This window comes from Cotesia glomerata, linkage group LG10, assembly GCF_020080835.1.
Source record: "Cotesia glomerata isolate CgM1 linkage group LG10, MPM_Cglom_v2.3, whole genome shotgun sequence".
Taxonomy (NCBI): Eukaryota; Metazoa; Arthropoda; class Insecta; order Hymenoptera; family Braconidae; genus Cotesia; species Cotesia glomerata.
The window spans coordinates 10671902-10691278 of NC_058167.1; the positions used below are offsets into that span (position 1 = coordinate 10671902).

The 19377-nt window shown below is 25.5% G+C and overlaps 4 protein-coding genes and 1 long non-coding RNA gene across 8 annotated transcripts; 2 read left to right on the plus strand and 3 right to left on the minus strand.

Annotated features, from left to right (window-relative positions):
- The first annotated feature begins 440 nt into the window (after positions 1 to 440).
- On the plus strand, positions 441 to 9491 carry LOC123272983 (pleiotropic regulator 1). Of its 2 annotated transcripts, none has more exons than XM_044740050.1 (8): positions 441 to 585; positions 683 to 789; positions 889 to 1010; positions 3302 to 3567; positions 4868 to 5331; positions 6479 to 6658; positions 7666 to 7819; positions 9249 to 9490. In XM_044740050.1, exons 1-8 carry the CDS (start codon positions 580 to 582, stop codon positions 9306 to 9308), a joined length of 1359 nt encoding a protein of 452 aa, XP_044595985.1. In that variant the 5' UTR covers positions 441 to 579; the 3' UTR covers positions 9309 to 9490. The 2 variants fall into 2 exon arrangements, with proteins under 2 accessions (XP_044595985.1, XP_044595986.1); XM_044740051.1 differs by having other exon boundaries at positions 450 to 582; positions 9249 to 9491.
- Positions 6675 to 7417, minus strand: LOC123272993. Its single transcript, XM_044740069.1, has one exon. It carries the CDS (start codon positions 7387 to 7389, stop codon positions 6766 to 6768), a length of 624 nt encoding a protein of 207 aa, XP_044596004.1. The 5' UTR covers positions 7390 to 7417; the 3' UTR covers positions 6675 to 6765.
- Positions 9478 to 12128, minus strand: LOC123272991 (tubulin-folding cofactor B). Of its 3 annotated transcripts, none has more exons than XM_044740061.1 (7): positions 12048 to 12128; positions 11856 to 11986; positions 11614 to 11757; positions 10227 to 10314; positions 9957 to 10148; positions 9799 to 9871; positions 9478 to 9726 (listed from the first exon to the last, which is right to left on the minus strand). In XM_044740061.1, exons 2-7 carry the CDS (start codon positions 11970 to 11972, stop codon positions 9609 to 9611), a joined length of 732 nt encoding a protein of 243 aa, XP_044595996.1. In that variant the 5' UTR covers positions 11973 to 11986; positions 12048 to 12128; the 3' UTR covers positions 9478 to 9608. The 3 variants fall into 3 exon arrangements, with proteins under 3 accessions (XP_044595996.1, XP_044595997.1, XP_044595999.1); XM_044740062.1 differs by having other exon boundaries at positions 12052 to 12127; XM_044740064.1 differs by having other exon boundaries at positions 12082 to 12100.
- A 516-nt stretch (positions 12129 to 12644) lies between these two features.
- Positions 12645 to 16479, plus strand: LOC123272995 (ER membrane protein complex subunit 4). The gene is made up of 3 exons (XM_044740077.1): positions 12645 to 12960; positions 13063 to 13334; positions 16067 to 16479. Exons 1-3 carry the CDS (start codon positions 12899 to 12901, stop codon positions 16261 to 16263), a joined length of 531 nt encoding a protein of 176 aa, XP_044596012.1. The 5' UTR covers positions 12645 to 12898; the 3' UTR covers positions 16264 to 16479.
- LOC123273001 lies at positions 16313 to 17346 on the minus strand. Its single transcript, XR_006511210.1, has 3 exons — positions 17178 to 17346; positions 16646 to 16699; positions 16313 to 16577 (listed from the first exon to the last, which is right to left on the minus strand). It is a non-coding gene; the product is annotated as an uncharacterized LOC123273001 (long non-coding RNA).
- Between the last annotated feature and the right edge of the window lie 2031 nt (positions 17347 to 19377).

Here is a 19377-nt window from a genome sequence, read left to right on the forward strand (position 1 = left end):
TTTATTTTACATTGGCGGCGAAAGGACCTTCTTAAGCAACTGATCTATTCCCACTGTGCTTTCAGTAATTTTTATTTTTTTTTTTTTCTTTATATTTTAGCGTTGTTTTTGTACATAAGATTTTAGCTATTACTTCATAATGTATCTTTATTGTAATTCCCCCTTGCTAAAAACAAGTTCTGTAACTGTTTAATGCAATAAATTAAATAAATAAAAATAGTAAATAATTGTCAACTTAAATTCGATAAAATATTACTAAAAAAATTTTTGTGCCGCTTGGAACATACTTACGCAGTAATTGTAGAAGTGCGCGCGTTTTTATTTTGCCCAATAAAAAATCAGGGACGATATTTTTTCGATAATTCGAGATATTTCGAGACTAAGCTAACTTCATAGCTGTCAGCTGAGTAAACGCATCAATAACCTCAACTCCATAATAAATTATTCTATTAAATTCTTACCGCTTAATATTTCAGAAAATCTGCAATATTAATCAAGGCAAAATTATTTATTGTCTTATTTATTTATGTGATAAAAAATACAATTTTTATTCTATAGTGAAGACTAAAAACATTAATAATGGTAGTAAGTTGAGACCAGTGTCTTTGAAACTTATACAAGTGATATTTTGTTGTCAAAAAATCATTATTAATATTAATAAAAATATTTTTATTTATCACAGGACGTTCAAAGGCATTCAGTTCACACTCTGGTCTTCAGATCCTTGAAGAGGACACATGACACATTTCTTATGAATCAAGGTTTACTGCCACCGATTGATCCAGAGTTGTAAGTCTGAATGTCATTGATACTAACTAATTAATTAATTAATATTTATTATTACTAGTCACAGGAGTTATTAAAGCAACTGATTAACAAATGTTACAGAGAACGGAAGAAGAAATCAATCAAAGCACGAGATACTTATGGCGACATAGTAAACAAAGTAAAAAATCAACCAGTTAAAGCCAAAAATCCAAATGAAAATTTAGATCCGCCTCCACCCGGTGGTAAGTTTTTTTTTTAATAACAATAATAATTTTTTTAATAAATAAATATTCATATAATTAAATTTCTAAATTACTTGTAAAGATATCAATTTTTTTTTGGAGTGAAAATTATTATTTTTATCATATAATTTTTTTTTCAAATAATAGAACAGCTGTTAAGGAGTACTACTTTTAATATTCTTTAAAAATAATTAAATTATTATGTAAGTCATGTGTATTTATTTATTTATTTATTTATTTATTTATTGCAAAAGAACGCTGATCGACAGTATACATTAATGGTAATAATAAAATATTTTAAGTGATATTTGAATTTAATATAAATATAAATAATATAATTATTTATAATAGACATAAATAATGCTCTAAAATCAATATACCATGGTCTTTTTGAGAATATTATAAACTATGATATTACTGCTTGGGAAGGAGCATACAATAATTCTATAAATCCTATTATCATTTTACAGAACAGACTAATTAATAAAATAAATACAACTAATGAATTTGCAACACCATTAAATATAAAGCAGGCTTTAATTGCCAATAGTATTACGTACTACTTTTCGAAATGTAAAAAGTTATTTGTAGAAAAATTTTCAAATACCAGAACTAGACAGCTAATATTAAGGTAAAAGCCCCAATATATGATCATGTACCAATATATAATCACTTCATGTATTTGTATATCTATATTCACAAATATAGGTATACAAATACATGGAGTGATCATATACTGGTACATGATCATATATTGGGGCTTTTACCTTACCTAAAATCAAAAAATCAATAAGCTCAAAAAATGCGTAAGGTAAAAGCCCCAATAGATAATCATGTACCAGTATATGATCACTCCATGTATTTGTATACCTATATTTGTGAATATAGATATACAGATACATGGAGTGATCATATACTGGTACGTGATCATCTATTGGGGCTTTTACCTTACTATGTTGCGATTAAATACTATAATAAACTATCGTTGAATCTAAAAAATCTAAATTAGTTTATCGATTATTGAAAATTCGATTTAATTTAACATAATTATTGTATTTTTTTTAACTTCCCGCTAAGAAAATTAAAAATTTTCGAAAATCGGGAAGTTATTGGTTTTACCCCGTTTTGCGAAAATCGAGTTTTCATCAGATCTTGACGTTCTAAGGTCACAGGAAGCTTCCCTGACTATTCCCGCGATGGTGTCCGTGCGGCAGTGTGTGTGTGTGTGTGTGTGTGTGTGTATGTATGTATGTAAACCTCTTATAACTTTTGAACGGCTCGGCCGATCGGATCTAAATAGGTAACGATCCAAAGAGTATCATTGCCATTAAATTTCGTGAAAATTTGAATCGATTCGGTTCGCTAGATTTTGAGAAATCTCAAAAATAAAATTTTCAAAAAATTGTTTTTTTGGAATAACTTCTAAACGGCTTCACCGATCAATTCCAAAAACCAATCAGCTCTTAAGTTTAAAAAACCACGTTGATTGCCACCAGTCCCGTCAAAATCGGTTGATTCGTTTGAGAGTTATCGAAAACGAAAAATTTCGAAAAAAGTGTTTTTTTCACATAACTTCGACATTTCTTTTTGGATCGTTTTTGATGAAATAAAATAATTATTAGAGCCTAAAAAATCACGTCGATCGCCACCAAGAAGGTGAAAATCGCTTGATTGGTTCGTGAGTTATCGTTGTCAAAAAAATTCAGAAAAAGTGAATTTGTGAAATCTCTCTAAGATTTACGGTTCGATCAGTTTGTGTTAAAAAGTATATCATAGATTCTGAAAAACTGCATGAAATACTGCCAACCGTGTGGAAATCGATTCATCCATTCAGAAATTATTGCAGTTTGAAAATTCAAAAAATACTGTTTTATTAAACGTCTATCAGACTTTTGAGCTCGAAGAGCTCAAAAGCTTAGAACAGCTTACTCTATGAGCTCAGAAATCTCAAAATAACATGTAGAATATATTTTTGAGCTCGAAGAGCTTAAAAACGTCATAAGCGCAATTTTAAGAGTTTATTTATGGAATTAGCGGGAAGTTGCAGGGATGACCTTTAGGGTCAACCGTTTTCCAGATTTTTTTTGTATGATATTACAAAACTTTGTGTTTTTATAAATTGTATTTTTATATATTGTACCACAAACTTAACTCAAATTATACTTTTGTATTTTCTGGTTCTATGCACAGGTGTCCTGCACCTCGACAGAATTTACCGGAATTGAAACTAAATAAATAATGAAAATGAAGCTAAAAATAAAAATAAAAATAAATTTATATTTATTTTGCAGATGAATCATTTGTAGGAGCTCAGAGTACATCTTTAGTGCCTGTTAATACACCAGCAGCAACATCAAGCTCAGCTGTAGCTACATCCAGTACATCGAATACGGTGGCAATGCCAGTAAAGAAAGCGCCGCTTATGTTGAAGCCCCAGTGGCACCCTCCTTGGAAGTTGTACCGAGTAATTAGCGGTCATTTAGGGTGGGTAAGATGTTGTGCTGTTGAGCCGGGTAATGAATGGTTCGCTACAGGTTCTGCTGATAGAGTGATAAAGGTAAATTTTTAAATTACAATACATTAATCCCTCAGGACATAGGTGTTTTTTAGTGTCTCACTTGCACTGCAGTGACATTCATTATTTATTTATTTATTTATTATATTTTTAACGTCAAACGGCTTTGTACATGTTGATATTACAAAAATTATGAAGGGAATTAAGTATAAACAGTAATAATAAAGAAAGAAAGAAACAGAAAATAGATTATTATACAAGAGGAGAAATATTGCAGCAATATGAGTTACAGAGTTTCTTTTAATTTTGCTAGGAATGATTTATAGGAACCTTTGAAAAAATTTATATTAGTGTGATATCTGTTAACAAGAGTTGATGTTCTGTTTCTTGGACTATTGATGATGTAATTTTTATTGGACTTCGTTGTTTTCAGTAGTCGATTTTGCCTAAGGTTGAGAGTCTTTTCGATGAACTCAAAGCTGTCTACTAGGTCAGGAGCTTCAATTAATCCTGTAAATAGTTTGAATTAAGGGGTTATATACAGTTAGAATTTTCAAAAAATCGATTTTTTTTTATTTTATATTCTTAATGTACATATATTTAAGAATACACACAGAAAATTTCCTATCGTTCCGGTGAATATTTTCGAAATTACACGCAAATAAAAAAAAAAATTTGTATCCTATGTAAAGTGCTTTTCAAACTTTAAACGCGTTTTTCTCAAAGTGGTGTTTACAAGTCGGTGACCAACATTACTCGAAAACGGCTCAACCGATTAGTCTCAAATTTTAACACGGGCTTCTTAAATATATTTTTTAGTCATTAATCGAAGATTTTTTCTCACCAATAAATATTTTTTTTTTTTATAAACAATTTAAGGCCGAAATTTTGGTCAAAAATCGATTTTTTTTTTTTTTGAGAAACCGCCATTTTATCAAAAAAATTTATTTTGCTTATTCCTTCTATTAATTACTAGATTCAACATTACTTTAACAAAATCTGTTCGGTTTATTAATTTCAGAGTCACCGCAAAACGTCTTTTTTGAGAGGAGCTCCCGGAGATCAGCTGTAGCTCCTTTTAAAATAAATATTTTTACTAATACTATGTCTTAAAATATAGTTAAAAGATACCATTATATGTGTACAAATTTTTAGATCAATAAGTTTAAAAGTTTTCTCAGAAAAAATTCTGGAAAATTCGCTTTTTTTCGGCCTTCTAACTGTATATAACCCCTTAATAGTTTGATTAAATGCTGTTGCGTGAGAAAAAATCTCATAGCCCATGTCCTGAAGGGTTAAACTTGAATGTCTAATCTTAGTTTATAAATGACTTTTTTGACAGATATGGGATCTGGCAAGTGGCAAGCTGAAAGTATCATTAACAGGACACATCAGCAGCGTAAGAGGTCTTGCCTTTTCACATCGTCATCCGTACTTGTTCTCTTGTGGAGAAGATAGACAGGTAAAATGCTGGGACCTTGAATATAACAAGGTCATTCGGCATTATCACGGTCACTTGTCTGCAGTTTATAGTTTGGCACTGCACCCTACAATCGACGTACTGACGACTGCCGGAAGAGATGCTACTGCAAGAATCTGGGACATGCGGACCAAAGCAAACGTCCACACTCTAACTGGACATACAAACACTGTTGCAAGTGTAATCAGTCAAGCTGCAGAGCCGCAAGTTATTACTGGCAGTCATGATTGTACTATTAGACTATGGGACTTGGCTGCTGGTAAATCAAGAGCCACTTTGACTAATCACAAGAAAAGTGTCCGTGCTGTCTGTTTTCATCCGATGCTGTAAGTTACTTTTTTGGGTTTAATAACAAGAAAAAAATTTACTAATAATTTATTAAGACACTAAAGTTTATTTATTTATTGATCATGGAGATAATTCTTCTTTTGATCACTAATTCAAATAATTAAAAAAATTGTTGAAAATACATAAGTAAAGAAATTAAAGTAATAATAATAATGCTAATGAAACTAATATTTGCAAAAGTCATAATAACGATAACAGCAGCAGCAATCATAATAATCATCACAGACATTTTCTCGCATTCAAAATCAATTTACAATCAAGTACTTAAATCATACTGACTTTTTTTTAACTTTAACAAATGCAAATAACATTAATGACGAAAGTCATCTAAAGTCTTAGCTGACGTAATAGCAACTGGTAAATTATTCTAATAATTACAACCAGTAATATTGAAAGATTGACTTTAGAATTTTATAGCAATAAAATTGTGATTATTATTTACAAGTGGGGTCAATGCCATTTTTGGCCATAACTAGGTGAAAAATTAACATTTAAAGTTTTTTTTTATTCTGCTTGTTTTTACGGCGTATTTATAATGAAAAATGTGAAAGAAAAAAGTAAAGATTTTGATAGCTTTTTTGCTTTTAAAAGTTGGAAAAAAAATTGGCTTTCATGTTTTTGGATAAAATTTTTATTTTATCTTTTTTTGATACATTTTTTTTTTTAAAAAAGTACATAAAAAAATGAACAATTTAAAAAAGAAATTAACATAGCCCAGCATGGATTGACCCCATTTGTAAATAGTTACCAAAATTAATATTAAAAAAATTCGATTGATGAAAATTAAAAAAAATTATTAGTGAAAATTTTTTAATATAAGGTAAAAGCCCATTTTTTAATATAATGAAAGACCCAGTTATTGACATTAGCCTAGTTGTTTGAGACTTGCAATTTTATTCGAATTAAAAAAAAAAAATATTTTCAAAAAACCAATTGTCTTAAAATTTATAATTCAAAAATGATGTTTATTAATTTATCAGAGTTGATTTGTTTTTTTTTAATTAAAATAAAATTGCAAGTGTCAATAAATGGGTCTTTTACTTAAATTGATTTGTTATAGTATTTAAAAAAATTGACAATTTTTAGCTAATTTCAGTATTATTAATTTATTTTTTATTATTACAGAAATATGTTCGCTTCAGCATCTCCTGATAATATAAAAGAATGGAAGTGTCCAGAAGGTAAATTTATTCAAAATTTATCTGGACATAATTCGATCGTTAATTGTCTAGCCATAAATCCCGAAGGAGTTTTAGTATCAGGTGCTGATAATGGTACCATGTACATGTGGGACTTCCGTACAGGGTAAGAAATAAATTAAAAAAATTAAAATATTTTATTCTATAAATTTATTAAAGTATAATTTATACTATATCATAATTTTAATACTCTTGAATTATCTTCATAATTAATCAGATAAATTCGTTTAATTTTCTCTTTTTACTTCGAGGATGTTCACTAGTTTCGTCTGCTGACTTGTATTCCATTTGATTGAATCCCAAGAATTTATTTTTCAGGTTTATAAAGTTATTCCGCGTTTCTGGTAGATAAAATTGCGTATTCTGTAGCCAATTCATCATGTTGATAGTATTGTCATTAGCGCAGTTATTACGATCAGGGTTCTCATGATAATGACAATTTGTATTCATCGGTGGATTAAATTCATAGCCATAATCGTACAGACATATGACATTAAATTCGTCTTCACATAAATTCGTTATTAAATTTTTCATAAATAAATTTCTGAGGTAAATAGTATTTGCTTCTCTTAAATGTAATCTTAAAATTGTGTTCATAAATGAATAATTAGTGACTCCAGAATTCCAAGGGATCCCGTATGTTTCATAATATGGTTCATAGCATTTTTTATATTCTTCTTGATTGTAAGATTTATTAAGAAGTGGAGGTGTTACTATATTGTGAGCTGCATAATAATTCCCATTTATGTCTGGAAATAAACTGCAAAAACTGTATTCTTTTATAGCAAAGTTTCCATCGGGTAAATTATAACCATTGAAATCAACAATTAGATCCATTATACAGAATAAATTAAATTTTAATAAATATTCTGTTACTAATATAATGTCAAATTTAATTAATAAATTATTTTAGCTTTTTGTAATGCGTCAATAATTCAAGAGTGATGATTAATCTATATTGAAAATTTATATTCTTTGAATTTAAATTAATAATTGTCTACAATTTTGATAGAGAATATTTAACTTAAAGATAAATTTATTTAGATCTTTGTTATACTTATTGAGTGATATTAATTAAAAAAAAAAAAAAAAAAAAATGAACTTGTTTTATAGATACAACTTCCAAAGATTACAAGCACCTGTGCAACCTGGGTCTATGGACAGCGAGGCGGGGATTTTTAGTGCCACGTTTGATATCTCTGGGTCAAGATTGATAACAACCGAGGCGGATAAAACAATAAAAGTGTACAAGGAAGATCTCACCGCTGTAAGTTGATAAATATTTTTTATGCAATTAATAATATACTTATACTTATACTTATTTATTCACTTGTATACCTGATATGGTTTTTATAAGTCTGAATAGTCCAAACATTTAAGGTAGTACCTCCACGAAAAGCATATTTCAAGAAACTTATGGAATTTTTTTTTATCGGAAGATAAATATACACGGAAAAAAGTAAACTGTAATAAATAACAGCCGATTTATAATAAGTAATGATCAACTGCTAAAAATTACCATTTCAAACAGTAAAATCGTGATTTTACTATTCACTTTATGATATTTACCATTTAAACGTTACAATTTACTCTTATATGGAAGAAAATACTATTTCAAACAGTAATATTCGCTACGTAAATATCTAAAATGTTAAAGTATAATAATTAAGAATTCAGACTTTGATATTTATCATTTCGTACCTAAAAAATGATCTTATGATATGTAAAAAGTATAAAATAAAGTTAGTAAATTTCTAATACAAGCAACGTCAATATTTACAAAGTGAAATGGTAAATTTTAAACGCAACGCTAAAAATCAAACTGTAATTATTGACTTGCTTGGACTGATAAAATGTATATTTTAAAAGTATTATTTTTTACTGTTTGAAATGTTAAATTCTCCAAGAGTGAGACCCCTTCTCTTTGCATCTGAGTTCCCTTTCTCCTCATAATATCGACTATATATTGAAATGACAATTTTTACTGTTTGAAATTGTAATTTTTAAGATGAAAGAGTCGTTATTTACTATAGTGACAGCTACTAATCACTTATTTTGATATTAAATTATAAATTGTGGCTTTTATACTTTCTACATTAAGATCTGTAATATTTATATTTTTGCCACCCCGATGTCCGCTTTACTGTTTGAAACTATAAAAATTAACCGGAATCTGAGTGAATATTACAGTTTACTTTTTTCTGGTATTATACCATCACTCAAAATTTCAGATCACCATTAGCACAGTTTGAGATCAGTTTTTAGCATCTTTTTTGTAGAGAGATGGTAATGTTAGTATGAAATCATTCTTATTACTCGAATGATGCAAATAGATCTCATACTAACATTACCATCTCTCTATACTTCTACGTGTAAAAGATGCAATTTCGAAAATTAATTACTCAAAAACGGTGCGGTGAATTGATCTGAAATTTTGGTGGTAAATTATTAATATATTTATCTTTCGATAAAAAAAACTCCATAAGTTTCTTGAAATATGTTTTTCGTGGAGGTACTATCTTAGTCAATGTTCCTTTCAAGTTGTTCGGATCACAGAGTTTCTCCCTATTATCAACCACTTTTTTTTTATCTCATTCAAATATTTCTCCTTATTATCAACCACTTTATTATGTAATTAATAATATAAATATTTAGTGTATTTTTTTTTTTCTAATACATCTAAATTTTTTTTTCAGACTGAAGAAAGTCACCCAATCAACTGGAAACCGGAAATAATTAAGAGAAGAAAATACTAAAAGTCAGAAAGTCACATCGAACTCCGATACAAAGTTTAAATTATTTTTTTTATTCCTCTGCTTCGATTTATCGAAGAAAAAAAAATTTTAATTAAATAGTATATGATACTAAAAAAAATGTAAGGATTATGAAATAATTCTTTGATTAAATCAATTTATATTAATTTTTTATAAAGCAAATAACTTGAGTATTTATTTGAACCATTTTCTTATAATTATAAAACTATCTTGTTAACAAATGATACAAATAATTTTAAGCAGTAGAAATTGGACGTATAAAAAAATTATTTTTTTTTATTTTTAAAGTTCTTCGTCTAAATCGTAATCCTCTTCTGGAAAATCTCCTTTTGTCACATAAAGCGGTTTAACAAACCCACCGTACTTAGGCGGACATTCAAAATACCTTTTTCCATTTACCCTGAAACAAAAAAAAATTTAGTAGTTTTTTTTCACTCAGATTTTATTAATACAATTATAAACAAACACTTACGACCCATCATTTTTTCCAAGAGGCTCATCGTACTTGACACCAACCCACAAACCTTCCTTAAAATCTGTTTTGCCTATGTAATTTAATTGAAAAAAAAAAATTAACAAAAATTTCAATAGCTGAATTTTTGATTATGAAAAATCAAATTAATTACTCACCAACATACATAATTGTACCACGTCTTTTCGGTTGTGACGGCACACTTATTTCACAGCGATCACCTGGATTGAAATTCTTCGTCCATTCAATTTCTGACTCTTCTTCGCGTTTTTTATCTTCTTCCTTCTGTTTCATTTCTTCTTCGTTATACTTTCCTAGTTTATTTTTAGCTAAAAATGCCTTCACAGTGTCTAAAAAACGTTAAAATTACTTTTAGATAATTTACACCTGAAAAATATTTCATCAGATAATTTGGAAACAAAATTTACCAGGCCGCTTCGAGTAATCATCATCGGAGATTTCAAACTTTGGGACATTTGCTAGATCATCATCAAGACGCATAAAATTATCAGTGACCTATTAATTTGAATTAATTAATCATTAATAATAGCTTAAATCATTTAAAACTAAGGTAAAAGTAAACTAATTAAAAAAATTACATGTTTTAAAACAACCAATTTTCGTAAAATTTATAATTAAAAAATTATATTTATTAATTTATTAGAGTTAATTTGTTTTTTTTTTTTTTAATTAAAATAAAATTGCAAGTGTCAATAACTAGGCCAGTGTCAATAACTGGGTCTTTTATCTGACACTGAAAAAAAAAAAAATTCTTGACTGGAGTGTAAATTTTCTTGGCTCAAGAAAATATTAACTTAAGGGCATTCTTCCTAAATTGCCATTCGAAAATTTTTAAATCGAAGATTGAAAATTTCTTGAATGAAGTCAAAATTTTTTGAGCCAAGAAAATTTCTTGCTCCAAAATAACTTTTGTTTTCATTAGAATTTTCTTGGCGCAAGAAATTTTTTTTGTGTGTATAAAACTTGTCATAAAATCGAAGTCAGCAGACAATTAATAGTTTTTTTTTATTTTTATTATAAATCGATTGAAAAAAAAAAAAATTTTTTTAATTTGTAAGGTAAAAGACCCAGTTACTAAAACTAGCCTAGTTTTTTGACACTTGTAATTTTATTCTAATTAAAAAAATAAAATGTTTTCAAAAAATCAATTATCTTAAAATTTATAATTCAAAACATGATACTGAAGTTGACTGACAATTATTATTTTTTTTTTTATTTTTATAACAAATCAATTACAATAAAAAAATGCTTCTAAAAATTTACACCAAAAATTTTTTTTAATTTTCACACATGGAATTTTTTCATAATAATTTCATTGACAAAAGTTTATTATTATGAAGTCTGTCAACTTCATAATAATAAAGTTAGCCGACATTTTTGATTTTTTCATTTTGCTTAATTTATTAAATTATAACTAAAAAATATTCTTAAAAAATTGCACTTATAGTTTTTGAAGTTTTTAACAAATAAAAAAAATTTTTTTTAATTTCTTTGTAATAATTTTTTAATAAAAAAATCATAACAAATTTTAGATGTCGGCTAACTTTATATTCATGTAAACTTTAGTGTCATTTCAAAAATTGTATTTATGAGTTTATTAAAGTTAATTAAAATAAAATTGCAAATGTCAATAACTGGGTCTTTTACCTTACTTGCAATTTATTTAATAAAATTTTTTCATAGAAATTTAATGGTATTAAAAATCAAAAAAATTGACAGATGCCTGTTAATTAATATACAGTATCATTATCACTGTCTATTTTTCAATTAAAAAATAATTAAATAAAACCTTACATGTACTATCATTCCATCATCAATAGGATAAGATCCTAGAAGACGTGATCCGTCATTAGGACTACAAATAAGTTTATTATTCTTATCAAAAACCTCCAATTGCATCGTAGACCGGTTCCCACCGGTTAACAATTCTAACTTTCCCTGAAGTAAAAAAAAATTAATAAATAATTTATTTCTATTTATAATAATAGTAAACAATAAAATAAAAAAAAATAAGTCAATTATTGAACAAAATAAACCTTAAAATCATCAATAGTAATTCCTTTTTGAAACCTTCTTTCAATACAATTTTTTTGTCCAGAACTCGTGATGCTGACATTTATAAAATCTGAAGTTACTACAGTATATTCAGCCATTTTATATTTATTTTCTGAAAAAATAATTTATTATTAGAAGAAAAATTTTATTTTTAAATAATAAATAGTTTTTACTTACTATTTAAAAATTATTTTCGTTTTTTATTACAACAGTCGTGTCAAAAGGCGCAGTATGAACAATACTAAAGTTAGCCAAAAACTAAAAAATATTTTTAAAAAATTGCATTTATAGTTTTTCAAGTTTTTTACAAATTAAATATTTTTTTAAATTTTTTTATAATAATTTTTTCAAAAAAAAAAATTGTTAAAATTTTTAGATGTCGGCTAACTTGATTTTCATCAGTATGAACCTATATTTGGTTGTCTGGAGCCGAATGTAGAGTTCTTCTGTTTTACATGGTGACGAAATTGCCCGAGTTGTATTCTCTTGCTATATAAACTATAGAGAATAAAAAAAAAATAATATGACACTATTGTTAGAAATTTTTTTATAACTTTATAACAATTAAATAATTATAAAAAAAAAATTCCGCGTGTGAAAATTAAAAAAAAAACTATTAGTGGAAATTTTTTAAAGAATATTTTAATTCTAATTGATTTTTTATAAAAATGTTGAAAATTGACAGCTGTCAGCTGACTTCAGCATGATGAATAATTTTCTACGCCACCTAACGTCATTGTTTAAAACTATTCACATAAATTATAATTTATAAAATAAGTGAACATAATCAATTATCGAGCGACATACATCGTAATCCTTCACACACATACCCAATTTACGTTACACCGTTGTAATGTGTTACTAAAAATTTATTTTTTGTTCCGATAAATTTTTCGTTTTGTTTATTATTGAACATTTTATTAATTAACAACAATAATATTTACATTTCTATAAGGTTATTTTATAAATCCTCATAAAGTAAATATTGTTTATAAAATAAGATAAAATTATAAAATAAATAGAAATGTCGTCGTCATCAAAACAAAATCCAAAAAAGTTCAAATGGAATTTAGATTTCGCCCACAAGTATGTATTTAGATTATTTTTTAAATTATAAAATTATGAGTAAGTGTATGGACTTTTTATTTGATATTTAATATATTGTGTTTTTATTTTATTTTATTACAGAAACAAATCGGATAAGAATGCTGATTTACCAAACCCACCAGGTTATAATTCTGGTGGTGCATTGTATCATAGTATGGAAAATTTACGTGAAAATGATTCAAATCATTTGATTATTAAAAAATCATGGGATTTAGCTCTTGGTCCATTGAAACAAGTACCCATGAATTTATTTATTATGTTTATGGCGGGTAATTCTATATCAATTTTTCCAATTATGATGGTTGGAATGCTTATTATTAGGCCAGTTAAAGCATTATTTACAGTTCAACCAAGTAAGTTTATTTTTAATTTATTTATTATGGAAAATTAAGTTATCTGATGTCTAAAAAATTTTATTTTTTTATTAAAAAAATTAAAAATAAATTTCATTTGTAAAAAACTATAAGTGTAATTTTTAACTTCCCACTAAGAAAATCGAAGATTTTCAAAAATCGGGAAGTTATTGTTTTCACCCCGTTTTGCAAAAATCGAGTTTTCATCAGATCTCGACGTTTGAAGGTCACAGGAAGCTTCCCTGACTATCTCCGCGAGGTTGTCACGGTGTCTGTATGTGTGTGTGTGTGTGTGAAAGTATGTGAACCACTTATAACTTTTGAACGGCTTGACCGATTTCATCGCGGTTGGTGCCATTCGAAAGGGCTTGACCAAACTTAGATTTTGAAAACTATTTGGACCGATTCAGATCAATAGATTTTGAGAAATCTTAAAAAAACTGAAAAAAAAATTTTTTTCAAATGTGGTTTTTATGGAATAACTTTTAAACGGCTCAAAGGTTCAATTCCAAAAACTAATCAGCTCTTAACCTCAAAAAACCACGTCGATCGCCACCAATCCGGTCAAAATCGGTTGATTCGTTCGAGAGATATCGTGAACGAAAGAAAACCGAAAAGTGTTTTTTCGGAATAACTCCAAAATTCCTAGCGCGATCAATTCAAAATTTGAGATTCTTTGTGAGGCTTGAAAAACTGCGTCGAATGCTTCTAACCGCGTAAAAATCGGTTTATTCATTCAAAAGTTATTGCGGTTTAAAAATTCAAGAAATAGTGTCTTATCAAATCTCTATCAGACTTTTGAGCTCGAAGAGTTTTAAAGCATAGGAAAGCAATCTCTTTGAGCTCGGAGAGCTCAAAATAACCCATAAATTGTCATTTGAGCTCGAAGAGCTCAAAAACGTCATTGGTGCAATTTTAAGCGCCTAAGTATGGAATTAGCGGGAAGTTGCAGGGATGGCCTTCAGGGTCAACCGTTTTCCTAATTTTTTTAAAATATTTTTTAGTTCTAATTAAATAAATGAAAGATTAATAAAAAAAAGACCATTCGGCAGCCGAAATGGAAGTAGATTTCATCATGAATAGAAAAAAATATAACGAAGATTGTATACAGAACTAGGGCTTTTAACTTATATGCAATCGACAAAAATATATATCGACGGACAAATACTAAAACCAGTAATTTCATAATTTTCCGTCATATTAAAACGTCGGCTAACTTTAGTATTATTTTCTCACGATACTAAATAAAGTTAGCCGACATTTTTAATTTTTTGATGTTTTTTTAATAATTAAATTATAACAAAAAAATATTTTTTAAAAATTGCACTTACAGTTTTTAAAGTTTTTGACAAATGAAAATTTTTTTTCTTTTTTTTTTGTGGTCATTTTTTTAATAAAAAAAATTTTTTTAATTTTGAAATGTCGGCTAACTTAATTTTCATTATTTTCTCATTTTGTTTTTTTTTTACTTGCTCAAAGTTTTCCGTAGTTAATAAATAAATAATTGCTCCAAAATTAAAGATTTCGAAAATACATTTATATATTTTGAAATCAGCTTTTTAAATTTATTAGATTGATATAAAGAGATGATACTAAAATTCACAGACATCTGTCAATTTTTTCACAACTAAATTGCTGTGAAAAATTTTTAATTAAAAAAATTCACATTGAAAAATTGAAACAAAAAAAAAACAAGTACAAATTTTTAAGAAGCATTTTTTTTAAATAATTTATTTGTGATAAAATTTTTTTAAATTGTCTGCTAATTTTAGTATTATAAAAAGTAGTTTAGATTCGTAAAAATCTAATTTTTTTAATTTATTTTTATTAAGTTAGTGTAAAAATTAATTTTTTTAAGTTTATGTTGATAGTTTTTGCTCCAAAATTTAAGAGTTTCGAAAATATATTTATATATCTCGAAGTCAGCTTTTCAAATTTATTAGATTGATATAAAAAGATGATAGTGAAATTAACAAAGATCTGTCAATTTTTTAGATTTTTATGGCAACTAAATTACTGTGAAAAATTTTTAATTAAAAAAATCCACATTCAGAAATTAAAAAAAAATAACAAGTACAAATTTTTAAAAAATATTCTTTTTTAATAATTTATTTGTGATAAAAATTTTTAGAAATTGTTTGCTGATTCCAGTATTATAATAAAAAATAGTTTAGATTCGTAAATTTCAAAATTAATTTTTTATAAGCTTATTATGTTGATAGTTTTCATATAATTTTTATTTTTGTACTTACAGAGTTAAATTTAGCTTATTAAAATTATTAATGAAAATTAATTTAGTACACATTTAATAATTTTAAGAATTTTACAACAAATAAATTATGGCAAAAAAATTGTCATGTAAAAATTTTAAAAAATAAAAAATGCAATTCTTTTAAAATAATTTTTCAAAACAAATTTGTTTCTTAAAAAAAAAATTAAAAAATAATCAAAGCAGCTAATTTTAATGCCATAATTTTATAGCAATTAAATTATTAAAAATGATTTTTTGAAACAAATATTTTTGTTAAATAAAATTAAAAAAATTATTAAGTGACTGTTTACTTTAACGTTATAAATTATTACCATTTATGAGCTTCCTATAATTTCATAAGTTTCAATAAGAGTTTATTTTTTTTTAATTAAAAAAAAATTATGACTTATAGCTTGATAAAATATCTAAATCAAATGTATAACTTGATAAATATTAAAACATTTTATTTATTTTGTTTCAGCATTCAAAGTAATTGAAGGAACGAATGCATATCCTCAAAAATTTGTATTTTTATTAGGACAATTAGTTAATATTGGCTTAGCACTCTACAAATGTCAATCAATGGGTTTACTACCTACACACGCATCAGATTGGCTCGCATTTGTCGAACCTCAAGCAAGACTAGAATATTCTGGTGGTGGTTTTATCTACGCATAATTAATAAATTATTTTCTTTATAAATAATTAATTAAATAAATTAGAACAATTTAACTCATCATTAATTGAAAATGTTTTACTATTCAATAGTTTATCATTACAAAAAATTAAATTATAATAAATCAATTACTTTGTATCACCTAAATTAATCTATCCGGCAAGTTTATACAAAGAAAAAAATAAAATAAACCAATAAAAAAAAAATTTGTGTATGTACAATGATTATTATTCATTTTTGTCTATTTTTTCTTATGATCATCAGCAAATTCCTTCAGTCTTTCTATTATTTTTGCTGGTTCATCAACTCTTGGAACCTAAAAAAAAATTATTGTTATTATTATCATTATTTATATTCTTATCGAAATTATTATTAACAAATTACCTCATAATTTTGACTGATATAAATACCAGTGTAAATACCGGCACTGAAGGTCACCTGTAACAAATGTCAACGCAATGTAAATAAATGACATTAAAGTTAGCAATCTTTAGAATGAAAATAAAGTCAGCTGACATCTAAAAATTTTTTTGATTTTTTTTATTAAGAAATTATTACAAAAAAATTTTTAAAAAATTTTTTCATTTGTTAAAAACTTCAAAAACTATAAGTGCAATTTTTTAAAAATATTTTTTAGTTATAATTTAATAAATTAAGCAAAATAAAATAATCAAAAATTTCAGCTAACTTTATTATTTAATCTCTAGACCATTCTTTAATTTTATTTAACAAATAAATTTGTTCTGAAAAATTATTTTAAAAAATTACATTTTTAATTTCTAAAAGTCAATTTTTTTCACTCTTATTTATTTGTTAAAAAAATTTTTTAAAATGATTAAATATCTGCTCAATTAATTTTCTTTGTAAATAGATAATAGAAATTTAATAAATAATTTATTATTTTTAATCAGCTTACCAGAAACTTGATCATTTTTAATTATTAAATAATAAATAAATAAATTTATTTTTCGATTTTAGTAATTATAATTGTATATATTAAATATAAAACTAAATAAAATAAAATTTTATCTCTGATGATTTTGCATTAACAAAAACCTGCAAAAGCTGTTAATATACTGTTCACAATTTTCGATTATTTTTACAATTGTAATTTATAACCAAAACAATTCTTAAAGCTAATTTCTATGAACGTACCGTGAAGTTAGCTGATATCAATAAAAATTTTCAAAATTTTGAATTAAATTAAAGTTAGTAGTCACTTAACAATTTTTTAATTTTATTTAACAAAAAAATTTCTCCCAAAAAATCATTTTTAAAAAATTGCATTTTTTATTTTTTCAAATTTTCAAATGTCAATTTTTTTGCCATAATTTACTTGTTATAGAATTTTAAAAATTATTAAATATATATGCTAAATTAATTTTCATAAATTTTGAAATTTTAATTGTAATTTTTTATTATTTTAATAACATAAAAGAAATGGTTAAAAAAATACATTTTTAAGATGTCATATTTTAACTAATAATTTATTAAAACACTGAAGTTAACTAACAGAAACTTTTTTATAATTTTAAAGCAATTAAATTATTATAAAAAAATTCCACATGTGAAAATTAAAAAAAAAATTATAATACTAAAGTTTTTGATTTTTTGATTATTTTTCATTTATTAAATTAGAACTAAAAAATAATTCAAAAAAATTGCACTTATAAGTAGTTTTTCAAGTTTTTTTCAAATGAAGATTTTTTTTTATTTTTTTGCAATGATTTTTTCAATAAAAAAAAATTCTAAAAATTTTAAATATCGGCTAACTCAATTTTCATTAAAAAATTATTAGTGTAAATTTTTTGAAGCATTTTTTTATTGTAATTTATTTGTATGAAAATAAAGTTAGCCGAAATCTAAAAATTTTTTCATGATTTTTTTTATAAAAAAATAAAAAAAAAATTTTTATTTGTTAAAAACTTCAAAAACTATCAGTGCAATTTTTTAAAAATATTTTTTAATTGTAATTCAATAAATTAAGCAAAATAAAAAAATCAAAAATGTCGGCTAACTTTATTATTATTTTATTTGTTATAAAAAAAATTGACAGCTAACTTCAGTATTACAAGAATTTCGTTTTTTAGAAGAAAAAACTAACATGAAAATTAAAGTAGCAGATATTTAATAATTTCAAGAATTTTTTTAAGAAATAAATTAGTGCAAAAAAAATTGACATGTAAAAATTTAAAACGCAATTTTTTAAAAATCATCTTTTGGAAGAAATTTATTTGTCAAAAAAAACTAAAAAATAATCAAGTGACTGCTATTTTTTAATCGGTATAAAAACAGTTTCACTGTAAAAAAATCGCGCCAAGTCCACGTTCATAAGACTATTAAGAAAAAAAAATTTTATTTCTTTACAAAAAGATATAAAATAAAAAATTAAAAAATCCAAGTAACCGATATGGTTGTATATGATTTTCGGAAATTAAAAAAAATTTTGTTGTAAATTTAAGGTAGTTGTAGCGTGATAGGCATTTCAACAGAAAATTATGAAATTTTTTTTATTGAAAGATAAATATATTAATAATTCACTACCAAAATTTCAGATCAATTGACCGCACCGTTTTTGAGTAATTAATTTTCGAAATTGTATCTTTTACGTAGAGGTAGAGATGGTAAAGTTAGTATGAAATCTTCCATACCACTCGAGTGGGCCAAAGATTTTATACTAACTTTATCATCTCTCTATACCGCTACGTGTAAAAGATGCAATTTCAAAAATTAATTACTCAAAAACGGTGCGGTCAATTGATCTGAAATTTTGGTAGTGAATTAATAATATATTTATCTTTCAATAAAAAAAATTTCATAATTTTCTGTTGAAATGCCTATCACGCTACAACTACCTTAAAAATTAAAAGAAACTATTTTGGAACGTATTTAGTGTGCGTGGTTACGAAATATTTCACTTTTTATGAAATTCCTAAAATCTATCTCCTAGGACTTTTAAAAAAATTGAAGTACACAATGACGCACACCAAGTACGTTTCAAAATTGTTTCTTTTAGTTTTTACACGCTTTTTATTAGCTTCACTTGTATGTCAGTTTGTCAGTTTGTCAGTTTGTCAGTATGTAACTCTCCTTCGCATAAAGAGACTACCATAATG